This window comes from Trichechus manatus, unplaced genomic scaffold (genome assembly GCF_000243295.1).
Source record: "Trichechus manatus latirostris isolate Lorelei unplaced genomic scaffold, TriManLat1.0 scaffold00001, whole genome shotgun sequence".
NCBI classification, from domain to species: domain Eukaryota; kingdom Metazoa; phylum Chordata; class Mammalia; order Sirenia; family Trichechidae; genus Trichechus; species Trichechus manatus.
This window is the reverse complement of record NW_004443937.1, coordinates 19,718,466-19,732,097: the sequence shown is the minus strand read 5'-3', so window position 1 is coordinate 19,732,097 and position 13,632 is coordinate 19,718,466. Positions and strand designations below refer to the sequence as shown.

Genomic DNA, 13,632 nt, shown 5'->3' with positions numbered 1-13,632 from the left:
AACACCTATAACCATTACCTAGTTATAGAACATCAGTCACCCCAGAAGTCTTGTTTATCCCTTCTCAAACACAACCTTTATCTTCCCCCAAACTTAGAGTAATAATTTTCTTGCTTTTCTTTAGTTTTACCTTCTGTGTTTAGTTTTGTCTGTTTCTGATGTTCATACACATACACTATATATATATTTTTTGTGACATGGTTTATACACTCAACATTATGTAAGATCCATGTTTCTTGAGCATATGCTTGTAGTTCTTTTGCTTTCATTGTTGTATGATATTTTCTAATACAGGTATAAACCAAAAAACTCATTGCCATTGAATCGATTCTGACTCATAGTGACCCTATAGTGACCCTATAGCAACCCTATAGGACAGAGTAGAACTGCCCCACAGGGTTTCCAAGGAGTGGCTGGTGGATTCGAACTGCTGACCTTTTGGTTAGCAGCCGCGCTCTTAACCACTGTGCCATATAGGTATAGCACTATTTATTCATCCCTTTTGTATAAATGGGCATCTTGGCTGCTGCTAGGAAACTTCTTAAGCATGTGTGCTGGTGTACATAAGAACACGTATCTCTAAGCTATGTATCTTGAAATGGAATTGCCAGGTCATTTGGTATATGCATCTTCGATTTTATTAAACCACTGTTTTCCAGAGTGGTTACATTAATTCATTTTCCCATCAGTAGTGTGTGAGAGTTCCACTGGATGCATGTCCTAACCAACACTTGTTATTGTCAACTGGTGGGAATCAAGATCTGAGCGGCAGGTTGTAGCCTAACATAGGCTTTGAATGTCAAATAAAGTAATGTTGGATTCAGTTATCAGAAAGAGCCAAAGGCTTATCAAAGTGAAAGCACTGTGAACTCTCTGGAATCAAGGTGACAATAGTACATTTTCTTAATTCACTAGGAAAAGCATCTTCTTAACTTCTAAAATTCCTCTCATAACTAATACCTTGGATCCTTAGGAGAAAGAGTTATCCTGTGCAAATTAACAAGCACACACACTGCATGCCCAGATAAAATAGAAGTCCTTTATTCCATATACGGGTAATGTCACAAACAGCAATCTGAAATAATGTTACTTTTTAGTTTGTAATCAGTGGAGTTGCGGGAGTTCTTTCCCATCCCAGTTTGGATTTAAACGTTCCTGCAGCTTCTTCTTCTTTCCCCAGTCGAGACGTATGGCTACTCTGGAGGCATACAATCTGGGAAAGTAACTGGTAAGCAAATCACAGAATAAGGATGGCTTATGATGGCATCACGCATACCTGGTGGGCAAGGTATACACACCATGCTAGCAATGAAAAGGCAGCCCTAAGCAAAGGCCCGGCAAAGGAAACATGGGCTGAATGTAATAAACTTTCTGGGAGTGAAAGTGTTTTATAGGAGCCCATAGCAACGTGATGGGGAGATGAGGAGAATGACCCACACAGGTTGGAATCTAGTAATTACCCAGAGCCCTGGATGAGGATTCCACTTTGGGAATGGCCTGCAGTTTTCTGGGAGATATTCTGTGTCTCTGTGCTTTAGGTTCTACCAAAGCAAAGAAGCCAGACAGTGGCCACTGCCTTGGGGTAAAGGGGCCTTTCTTCCTAGGCACTATATTGTACTGGTCTGAGGAGCTCGATGTTTATAGGATTGCTAAAGGGGTTAGTTAAGGACCAAAGGGAGGAAACTATAAAATGAGACATATGACTGGGCGAAATGGTCTTACTGGCATCCACCAGCTTCCAAACTTGCTGGAGGAATACTGAGGGAGGGAAAATGGCAACTGTGCCCTGAGGTCAATTGTTCATCACTAAGCTGTCATATCCTCAACTTACTCTACCTCTGGGAAGCTTAGGATAAAGAGCCTGACCTTGATGGCTTGTCTCTCCTCTGCTCCCTAATAGCTCAAGTGGGTGGTGGGGTCCCTGGAGGACGAGAGTGCACACACAGCTGAGAGGCTCCCCAAAAGGTGCTCTGGCATAAACTAGCATTTGAGAGGCACATGCCCTAGGCGTTCGACTTCAGTTGTGTTTCCTGAAGGTGACCATTTTGCCTGCATTACCTGGCACCACCCAGCCTGGCTCTAGGCAGCCTTTGGACTCCAGGAGCAGCTTCCTGAGGCTCATTCAGAATCCACTGCATAATCGAAGGAATGCTGGGAGGGCTTCCGTATCCTGGGCATTGCACACAGGTACACAAGAAATGCCAGGCACAGCAAGGCCACTGCTGCAAAGGCGGCGAGAATGCCCACAAAGACGGGTGGCTGTATGGGCAGGTAGACCAGAGGGCTTCCAGCTGGGATCTGGTTGGTCAGGTTGAGCATGTAGCCAAGAGACCAGGCTATGCTGCTGTTCCCCACCTGTGGAATGAAGGAGATAGCTCAGTTCTCAAGGCAGGGCTCAAGCCTGGACTTATATATCCGGGCCACACCACTGTCACCCTCACGAAGCTTACGCAGGAAACTGGCCTAAAGAGGCCAAAGGACTTGTCTGAGTTCCGACACCATGGAGACCGGGTTAGAACCCAGGTCACTGTGACTGCCAAGGCTTGAGGGTCTCACCTCCAGCACAGTCAGAAGAACAAATCCTCACAACCTTGTCACAGCCAAGCACGAAGAAGGCACAGTTAATATCAATGAAAGTGTTTTGTCTTTACTTTCTAGGGATACACAAGTGTTTATAGCTAAGAAAAAGGGTCCTGGGCGGTTTACTGAACCCAATACCAGTTTCTAAGAACATGAGATTGTTAGGAAACCCTAGAAGCTGAAGACACCTAACTAATTAGTACTGCATCGATTATCAGGCCACGTCTAGTCACCTCCCCCACTACGTCACTCACTTCCTCTAAGTTGTTCTGCAGACCCTCTGGAGAGACCCAGATAGGTCTAGAACTAACTGGCTCAGAGTGGTCAGACATGCGCAGAACAGACAAAGAGGACCGACAGATGACCCCAGGCCACTACGCATGCTCAATAGCACAAGCGAACTCATGTCAAGTAACCAAAAGACTCGTGTCAAGGAACCGAAATCACTGGATATACGTCATTGGCAGTAGCCGAGCCCATTTCAAAAGCGAAGAGTCTGTCAGCCACTTCTTAGACCCGCCTCATAATAATCAATAGAAACTATGAATGGTTAAAACTTTCTGATCCTGCCTACGGCCTTCCTCCACCCCTATATGAATATATATAAGTATAAAATGTGATTGCTTGCTCAAATCGAGGAACTCAATCTGAGGTCGATACCTCTGAGTTCCCGCTTGCTAGCCTGTGAAATAAACTCTTCCTCCCAAAAACAGCGTCTGAGAGATCGGCTTCTCGTATGCTGGGCGCGGACCCATTGGTCCGGTTTCAATTTCTGGTACCCCAGGTGGGACTTTAAACAGTTCTATCTACTGTTTGCCCAGTTTCCTTGGAGCACCCCTGGTTGTGGCCCGACTTATCAGCGCCCTCAGCATGCACCTGATCTCTTGATTCAGAGGACGCAGGTAAGTTTGAGCCTGGTGGGCAGCGTTCCTGGTTACGGTGCAAACCCAACTTTGAGAGGACGAAACCAATCTGGTCTGGTCTGGAGGCACCGGATGGGTAAGTCTGTTCCCCAGATATGGTCGGGAGGGGACTGGAAGGTTGAAACGGAGCCAGCTAAGAAACCCCTGGCATGAGTTCTGCTCCAAAGCTTGCGATCTGAGGGGTTGAAGCAGCCTGCCTAGACACCTCTGCCATTAATTCCCGTTAACCGTGGGGTCCTGAGACTCCATCCTCAAGTCCGGTGTGAGCTCACTGTGTGTGTGTGTGTGTGTGTGTGTGTGTGTGTGTGTGTGTGTTGTGTAGAGAATGGGAGGCACACCGTCGATCCCCGAGTGTTCACCATTGAGTTGTATTTTAAAGAATTAGAAACAGTTCAGCTATGGAGATATGAAAAAGAAAGTCATGATCAGGTACTGTAATCAGGACTGGGTACAATATTCCCTAGGGTTGAGCAAGAATTGGCCAACTTCAGGTTCTTTATCGTATAATACCATCTTGCAGTTAATGTTGTTCTGCAAAAGGGAGGAGAAATGGGATGAAATCCCTTATGTGCAGGCCTTTATGGCATTATATCAAAACAGAAATTTACAGAGACAATGTAAATTAATGGTTCAGAGGGCAGAAAAACCACAAGACCAGGAAGACAAAGAGGAAGAGATCTTAGAAGAAAGTGAGCCTTGGGAACCTCTCCCTTTCCCCAAGCCCCCCCTTCCTTATGTGCTGGGGGTGGTGGCTGATGCCCCCTTGGCCACAACTTTGGGAACTAGCAAAGGTCAGAAACTGGAAACGGAGGCTAAGAAAACAGCAGAATCCCTGATTAGAGGAAGTGGCCTCTCCTTCTCACACCCACAGTGGTGTTCAATTTGGCCAGGCACCTCCCTCTTCTGACAAAGAGCAAGGGCAGTTTCCTCTTTGCCAGGTTCCGGTGGGAATAGATGATCAAGAGGTGCCCCACAGCTTTGTGTGGGTGCATGCTCCTTTCACTTCTACTGATTTACTGAACTGGAAGAGATCAATGCCCAGTTACCAAGAAGACCCCAGCCAGATGGTAGAGTTCTTTCAGAGTACCTTTGATACTCACCAACCAACTTGGGCAGATGTACAAGCCCTCCTCCAAGGCCTACTGACTTAGGAGGAAAGGACAATGGTTTTAGAGAAGGCAAAGCAGGAGGCAGGAAGACTTCATGAGGAAGAAAACAACCCCGCTAGGTGGCCAGCAGATCCCCTTCAAGACCCCAAGTGGGATCCAAACAAGGCTAATGATATGGTTTTCTTACAGCAATATCGAGAATGTATTCTAGAGGGGCTCCGGCAGGGAGTGCCCAAACCCAAAAACATTAACAAAATTCAAAAGGTTCACCAAAAGCCAGATGAGAATCCCTCTGCCTTCCTCAAATGGGTCCTAGAAGCTTATAGAAAACATGCTGATGTAAATCCTGATGACCCGACTTTCCAAAAAGTTGTTAACCTGACTTTTATCTCTCAGAGTGCACCCAAAATAAGGCACAAGTTACAGAAACTAGAAAATGGGTGTCTTAGTCATCTAGTGCTGCTCTAACAGAAATACCACAAGTGGATGGCTTCAACAAAGAGAAGTCTGCTCTCCCACAGTCCAGCAGGCCACAAGTCCAAATTCAGGGCATCGGTTCCAGGGGAACGCCCTCTCCGTTGGCTCTGGAGGAAGGTCCATGTCATCAATCTTCCCTTGCTCTGGGAGCTTCTCTGTGCAGGAACCTCAGGTCCAAAGGACAAGCTCTGCTCCCGGCACTGCTTTCTTGGTGGTATGAGGTTCCTATGTGTCTCTGCTTGCTTCTCTTTTATATCTCAAAAGAGATTGCATTAAGACACTATCTAATCTTGTCAACCTCATCAGTATAACCTCATCACAGTGACAGAATTTACAACACATAAGATCACGTATAATCTCATCATAGTGATAGAGTTTACAACACGTAAGGAAATCATATCAGATTACACAATCATACAACACTGGGAATCATGACCCAGCCAAGCTGACAGATATTTTTGGGGTACACAACTCAATCCATGACAATGGGCTAGATATGACCACCTTGCAGTTAGTCGAGGCAGCCTTTAAAGTCTACAACAACCGGGACCAGGAACGGGAGAAGAAGAAGCACGGAGAAATGAAACAACAAGCAAGCTTGCTGGCTGCTGCCCTGGGCGAGCCGAGGGGTCCCCTGACACATGGACAAGTGAGCACCCCAGGCTCTAGGCCTCTGGTCCCACCTCAGAACTCAGGGTGCCCAGCAAAGCTGCCTATTGCAAATAAGAAGCCCACTGGAAACGAGAATGTCCTAACTGCCCAACCTGGGGTCAGAAGGAGCACCTACCTCAAGGGTGGGCATGCCAGATGCTCCAGGGAAGTAGCTTGGGTGAGGATCAATAGTGATGGGGCCCAGGGGCTCTACTGCTTACTGGGTCAATTCTCATCACCCACGAAGAGCCCCAGGTACAGCTAAAAGTGGGCAGTCAACTCATAGATTTCCTAGTGGACACTGGAGCCACCTGTTTGGTATTAAATATACTTACTAGCCCATTGTCCCCAAAGACACTTGCTGTTACAGGAGTCTCGGGAGAGACAGTTAAAAGAAATGGCCTCCAGCCCATGGACTGTAAAACTGAAGATAAAATTATGACTCATAGTTTTCTTTACATGTCTGAATGCCCGACCCCCTTGTTAGGGCAGGATTTATTGGCAAAACTGAATGCAAAAGTTTCATTTCATGAAGAACATTTACAGGTCCAGGTTCCACCAGACCAGGGATGGGCCCAGCAAGCGGCCCTGCTCCAAGTAGATACCACCCCAGGAGCTGGACCTATTCCAGAGACCAGGTAAGGCCTGAAGTTTGGGCAGCCGGAATTCCAGGATAAGCTACCACCACCGAGCCTATAGAGGTAAAATTAAAATTAGGGGCCATATTCCCTTGGGTCAAACAGTACCCTTTGAGACAGGAAGCCCAAGAGGGAATCAAACCTCTTATACAGAAATTCTTGAAATATGGACCCATTCGGCCCTGCCAGTCTGCCTATAATACCCCCATTCTCCTGGTGAAGAAACCAGGAAAGGGACAATACAGGTTTGTGCAAGACTTAAGAACCATAAATCAGATTGTTGGAAGATACACATCCTGCTGTACCATATACACTTTGGTCACCATATCCCCAGATCATGAATGGTTCACAGTCTTAGACTTAAAAGATACCTTTTTTTGTCTTCTGCTGAGAGAGGCTGCCCAACCTTTGCCTTTGAATGGGAGGATCCAGACACAAAGGCTAAAACTCAATATTGTTGGACAGTCCTTCCCCAAGGGTTTAAAAAGTCACCCACCATTTTTGGAGAGGCTCTCTGAAGAGAACTATCCCGGGTTAAACTCCCCCGTGAAGGACTAGTGCCCCAATACATAGATAACATCTTGATCACAAGCCCTACCAAAAGGGCCTCTAACAAAAATGCTATTGAAGTACTAAATTTTCTTGCAAAATAGGGATATAAAGCATCTCAACAAAAGGCTCAAATCTCCCAGCAACAAGTTAAATATTTGGGGTACAGCCTATCTAAAGGACAAAGGGATCTTTTACCAGAAAGGCAACTCACCATTAGCCGAGTAGCAGTTCCTAAAACAGACAACTCCGTGGATTTCTAGGAACGGCCGGGTTCTGCAGAATTTGGATATTCAATTTTGGACTAATTGTTAAGCCCCTGTACCAGGCCATTCCGGGGATAGACTCTGACCCTCTAGAATGGACTCCGGAGTGCCATCAAGCTTTCCTGATCATTAAGTCCAAATTAATGAGTGCCCCAGCTCTTGGACTACCTAATCTGAGGAAATCCTTTCATTTATACGTACATGAGAGACAAGGGATAAGTTTAGGAGTCTTAACAAAACAGTTGGGGCCATGGAAAAGACCCACTGCCTACTTCTTGAAAGAATTAGATCAGACAGTAAAAGGTTGGCCTCCACGTTTGCGGGCGGTGGCTGCGTTATGTGACATTGTGCAGGAAGTTGAGAAGTTTACCCTCAGTCAGCCCACTACTGTTCACACCCCTCACTCAGCCATCACAGTCCTTGAACAAAAAGGGGGACATTGGCTCACTGGGAAGGTTAGGAAAACACCAGGCTATCCTTCTTGATAATCCCAAACTCAACCTTAAAGAAATCTCAACCCTTAACCCCGTGTCCCTCTTGCCAGGGCCAGGGGAAGAGGAAGGGCCAGAACATGATTGCATTCAAATAACAGACGAAGTTTTTTCCCAGCAGGCCAGATCTTCAAGATACTCTGCTTGCTAACCTGGACCTTTTAGTTTTTTCAGATGGCAACAGCTTCATGGATCAAGGGATGCGACATGCTGGATACGCTGTAGTGTCCCTTCATGAGACCTTAGAGTCAGAAGCCCTTCCTCCCAGAACTTCAGCCCAGAAGGCCAAACTGATCGCACTAACCAGAGCATTAGAATCGGGAAGAGGTAAAAGAATTAACAGTTACACGGATACGAGGTGTGCTTTTTCTATTGTATATATGGAGACAGAGGGGATTACTAACAATGGCGAATAAAGAAGTTAATATGGGACTGAGATTTTAAAGTTACTACAGGCAGTCCTCCTCCCCACTGAGGTGGCTGTTATACATTGTCCAGGCCATCAAGCCAGGGATAACACCTTAGGATAACAAAGGGAATCGCCTGGCCCATCAAGCAGCCAACGAAGCTGCAAAAGCCAAAACCCCGGCGCTGGTTTTGGCCCTTTTGCCTGATACAGACCTACAGGCCTTCACTCCAGGATATTCTCAACAAGATAAAGAAAAAGGAGGACAATGGTATTTCTCAGAAGACAGAACAAAAAAGAGTGGATGTATAACGATAATGGACAAATATTAGTACCAGCATACCTTATGTATGATATAGTACAAGCCGCCGACCTCACCACCCATTATGGAAGGGATGCCCTGGCCACCTGGCTACAAAAGCTGATTGTAGGGTCTGACTTGTATCAAAATGTCCAACTTGTCACTCAACAGTGTATGCTCTGCACAAAAAATAATTCCAAGACAGGACTGCCCCCACCTATAGTAGGAGTGCAAACCAGAGGTATGGAACCCAGAGAAGATTGGCAGATAGACTTCACCGTCACGCCACCAACAACTGAAGGGATTAAATTCTTACTTGTTTTTGTAGATACTTTCACAAACTGGGTAGAGGCATTCCCTTGCAGAACGGAGAAGGCCGTTTAAGTCCTAAGTCTTACTGAGGAAATCATCCCAAGGTTTGGTTTACCTGTCTCCATTCAGAGTGACAATGGAGAAGCCTTTGTGGTCCAAGTGGCTCCACAGGTTTCAGGACTTTTAGGAATTAAATGGAGGCTGCCTGCCCCCTGGAGACCACAGTCATCAGGAAAGACTGAAAAGATGAATCATACCTTAAACAAAACAATGGCCAAAATCTGTCAGGAAACCAACCTTACATGGCTTCAGGTTCTTCTCATTGCCCTTCTCAGAAGTAGGGTAGCCCCTAGAAGCAAACTCCAATTAAGTCCGTATGAAATGTTATATGGGAGACCCCTCCTCAAACCCTGGGACCCTGGGCACTGGAGTCATGCAGACTTGCCTGTGACCAGGGACTAGATAAAGTCAGGTATGTACAAACTCTTTCTATTACTTTAAAGGCTATTAACCATTATGCAGCCAGCAGACTTATGTTTCCCACAGATACCCTGCTCCATAACCTGAGACCCAGAGACTGGGCGCTCCTTAAGAACTGGAAAGACCAGACCCCAGCCAACAACTACGGGCTAGATGGGAAGGACTTTATGAAGTTCTCCCGGTCACCCACTCCTCGACAAATTGAAGGGAGTCCGACCTTGGCTACATCACTCCAGACTCAAGCTTGTGCCCCAGTATGAGACCGATCCTTCTCAAATCAACCAGACCACTCATCCCTGTGACACCGGGAATGGACTGACAGGAGACAGTAAGTCGAGAGGAGCCCACCACCCCAATCTTCACTGGTTACGTCAACCTAGAAAGACAGAATATGATATTAAACCTGTTGATGGACTAAAATTATTGTTTAAAAAGAAGAAAGTTCTTAGTAGCTAAGTAGCCCCAGCTTTTATTTACTGATACTTTCCATGCATTAGACCCAGTGTGCCCTAAGGGCACAGACTGTTGTCTTAATGTGACTGTATTTGCTATACTGGTTGTCATTTTCTGGGCTTGTATGCTTTACTGTGTCCTCCCTGCTGGACTGAACCATTTTCTCTGCCTCAGGTAAAAGCTAGAGTACTTCTCTCCTCTCCTGCGCCCAAAAGATGAGGTTCCTAGCCCTTTTATACGTATTTGAGATCATCATCCCAGCCATAAGTCAATGGGCTGATAATGCTATGATCAAACGGGTCTCCGCCATAGCGCATGGTGAAAATCTCACCTCTTGTTAGATATGTCAGCAGAACCCAGGGAGTAACTCTAGCGGGAGTAAACCCTGTGCCACCTTTGTGAACTACTTCACTTGGCATATCCCACCCCTCCACTTCATTGGTCTACCCCCTTGGTCCTTTTTCCCTAGTTATGGGCTGCAAACCTTAGCCCAATCATCTCCTAGTATCCCAGCCTTTTGTTTTCCCCTCACTTCCAGTACTTCCTTAACAATTAAGTACACCTTTTACTCCCAGTGTCTTCAAGGGGCCAGTGCCTCTGCCCTCAGACACAGGCCCGACCTGGGGAGTGTCGTGACTAGTGAGTGTAAGCAGGTGATGGACACTTGGAAGAACTTCAGTGCTGGTTCGTGTCTTCTCCATGCTCTCACCTGTTTTATTGAAAATAGGTTAAAGGCTACTAGCCTTTTGGTCCTCCATACTCCTCCCCAGAGCAAAGGGTACATGCCCCTCCAACCTCTGGACCAGAAATCTCAAATCCAGACTTATGCCAAGGCCTTTGTCCAACAGCACCCCCCTTCAGCAGGAAGCAGCCATGAGCGGTTGTCACCCCTATTCCCATGACTGGCAATGGTACAAACCACAGGAGGAGTTGTAGGGGACCCTAGAGGCTGAAGACACCTAACTAATTAGTACTGCATTGGTTATCAGGCCATGTCTAGTCACCTCCCCCACTAGTCACTCACTTCCTCTAAGTTGTTTTGCAGACCCTCTGGAGAACCCCAGACGGTTCCAGATATAACCAGCTCAGAATGGTCAGACATGTGCACAACAGACACAAAGATGACCGACAGACGACCCCAGGCCACCACGCATGCTAAGTAACACAAGAGAACTCACATCAAGGAACCAAAAGTCCCATGTCACAGAACCAAAATCACTGGATGTATGTCATTGGCAATAGCTGCACCCATTTCAAAAGCAAAGAGTCTGTCAGCCACTTCTGGGCCAAGTCTTAGACCCTGCCTCGTAATAAATAATCAGTAGAAACTATGAATAGTTAAAACTTTCTGATCCTGCCCACGGCCTTCCTCCACCCTTATGTGAATATGTATAAGTATAAAATGTGATTTCTCACTCAAATCGAGGAACTCAATCTGAGGTCGATAACCTCTGAGTTCCCGCTTGCTGGCCTGCAAAATAAACTCTTTCTTCCTCTCGAAAACAGCTTCTGAGAGATTGGCTTCTTGCACACTGGGTGCAGACCCATTGGTCCGGTTTCTTGATCAGTCCAAATGGGAAAGAGGCTTTGTCAATTTCTTCTGGTAGTCCCATCAATATTTGTTTTACATATTTTTAGGCTGTTTTACTAGGTGTATAATGTTTCAAATTTGCAATCTTCTGTTTTATCATTAAGTAGTAACCCTCTGTATCTCAAATGATGCTCTTTGTCTTAAAGATTGTTTTATCAGATATGAATATAGCTACCTCAGCTTTCTTTTGGGTAGTATTTGCCTGATGGATTTTAAAAAAATGTTTTTTAACTTTTCAACCTTTCCATGTACTTACGTTTAAAGCACAAGCATCTTTCTTATAAACAGCATATACTTGATTTCTAAAAATCCAGTCTGACAATATGTCTTTTAATTGGTGAATTAGTCCATTTGTGATCATCGTGATTATTGATATATTTGGACTTCTTTCTACCATCTTCCTTTTTAAATTAAATTACTGTCATATTTCTATATTTTGTTTACCTCCTTCTTGCCTTAAAAATGTTATGTGTATCTTCTCCTTCACAAAAGGAGAACATTAGGCCATTCTTATGTCCCTCTATCTTTTCATCCTCCACCCTGCCTACCCGCACTGTGCTGGATTTTACCTACACCTTATGCAAATAATGCACACCTATGTTTGTCTGCCAACCACTCCTTCCCCCCATGAGGCATTTTCATAAGCGCTATTATGCCTATTTTTTTTTGTTTTTACACGTTGCTGTAAAAAAAAAAAAAAAATTAGCATAGCAGGCTTAGGAAAATACCTCATGGGGGAGGGAATGGTTGGCAAACAAAAGTAGAAGGTGCTTGTTATTTGCATAACAATACACTACTTCAATTCTGGGTTGTTATGGATGGATTTTTCTTTTTCTTTTCTTTGGTGTTAGTTTTTTTTTTTAATATTTAAATTTTAGGCCATATAATTTGTTCTTGCTTCCTATACTCTTGCAACATCTGGATTTTTTTCTCTTCTTATTCGCTTACTTTCTTAAAAAATATTTGCAATGTAAGCCTTCGTGTGGAATATCTTCTGAAGTCTTCTTTTTTTTTTTGCCCTTACATTTGAATACAAAATTGTCTGGATACAAAATTCTTTAGGATTTTTAAATCTAGAATTTTCTATCAATCCAAATTTGTACTCAATGGAAAAACATTCTCCATCATTATCCTATACTTTACTGGTAATTAGATTTATCAGAAGCAAGGCCTAGAGAGCACATGCCACCAGCAGTCCTTATATGTCTCGAGGCATTCTTATTTTCTGTAGATTATTTAATTTTATTTCTGTAAAAGTAGACAGTCACAGACCTAATGCAGTATATTGATTGGTTTAAGCTAATTATTACCAAAGCTGGTATCGAACAAACAGACTCCAGACATCCTTCAGGCTTCACATCAGATATTCCCGAAATGAGAAAACCCTCCCAGGGCCTGGAGAATGTAACCTTGGCTGAACGCATTCATAAGACTGAGTCCTTCCTGAAAACAGGAGGCCCCTCTCCCCGTTACCTGGTGACAGCAGTGATTATAGCTGTCAGACTGTTCTGGACTTGATATCTACCGTGTGTGTGTGTGTGTGTGCGTGCGTGCGTGTGTGTCTGTGTGTCTGTATGTGTGTCTGTGTGTGTGTGTGTGTGTGTGTGTGTGTGTGTGTGTTGTTGTTAGGTGCCATTGAGTTGGTTCCGACTCATCACAACCCTACGTACAAAAGAATGATACACTGTCTGGCCCTGCGCCATCCCCACAACCTTCGCTATGTTTGAGCTCATTGTTGCAGCCACTGTGTCGATCGATCTTATCGAGGGCCTTCCTCTCTTTCTCTGACCCTCTACTTTACCAAGCATGATGTCCTTCTCCAAGGACTAGTCCCTCCTGATAACATGTCCAAAGTATGTGAGATGAAGTCTTGCCATCCTCGCTTCTAAGGAGCATTCTGGTTGTACTTCTTCCAAGACAGATTTCTTCATTCTTCTGGCAGTCCATGGTGTGTGTATGTAGGTGTATATATATACGTATATACCGTATATAGATAATGAGCAAATACAATTCTCCCTACCCCACAAGTCTTCTTCAGTAACTGCAGTAACTTAGGCTCATTCAAAAAGAAAATTCTCACATAACGCTGATGTGAATTCCTCAGGCTATAAAGCCTGTATCTTATTCTGACGTAGGTGTAAAATGGAGAAGCAACTAGTTACTATTCTTTTTTAAAAATTTATTTTTTGTTGTTTTTGTTGAGAATATACACAAAAGAACATACACCAACTGAACAATTTCTACATGCACAATTCAGTGAGTTACTATTCTTTTAAAAAAATTATTAAGTTATCTTTTGAAGCTGCTTTTCAGAATTAAAGAATCTCAGGCCCTTAACATACTTACCTATTCATTCAACAAATACTAAGTACCTATGGCGTTCTAGTCCCTGTGTGGGAATATGA

General features: G+C 44.6%; 1 protein-coding gene across 1 annotated transcript in view; it reads right to left on the bottom strand.

The window, feature by feature from the left end:
• Window positions 1-2,118: 2,118 nt before the first annotated feature.
• ENTPD3 (ectonucleoside triphosphate diphosphohydrolase 3) overlaps window positions 2,119-13,632 on the bottom strand; it is a 49,065-nt gene continuing 37,551 nt past the window's right edge. Inside the window, exon 10 of the mRNA XM_004368413.1 lies at window positions 2,119-2,355. Coding sequence (XP_004368470.1) covers window positions 2,119-2,355 — 237 coding nt within the window. The remainder of the gene's footprint in view (window positions 2,356-13,632) is intronic.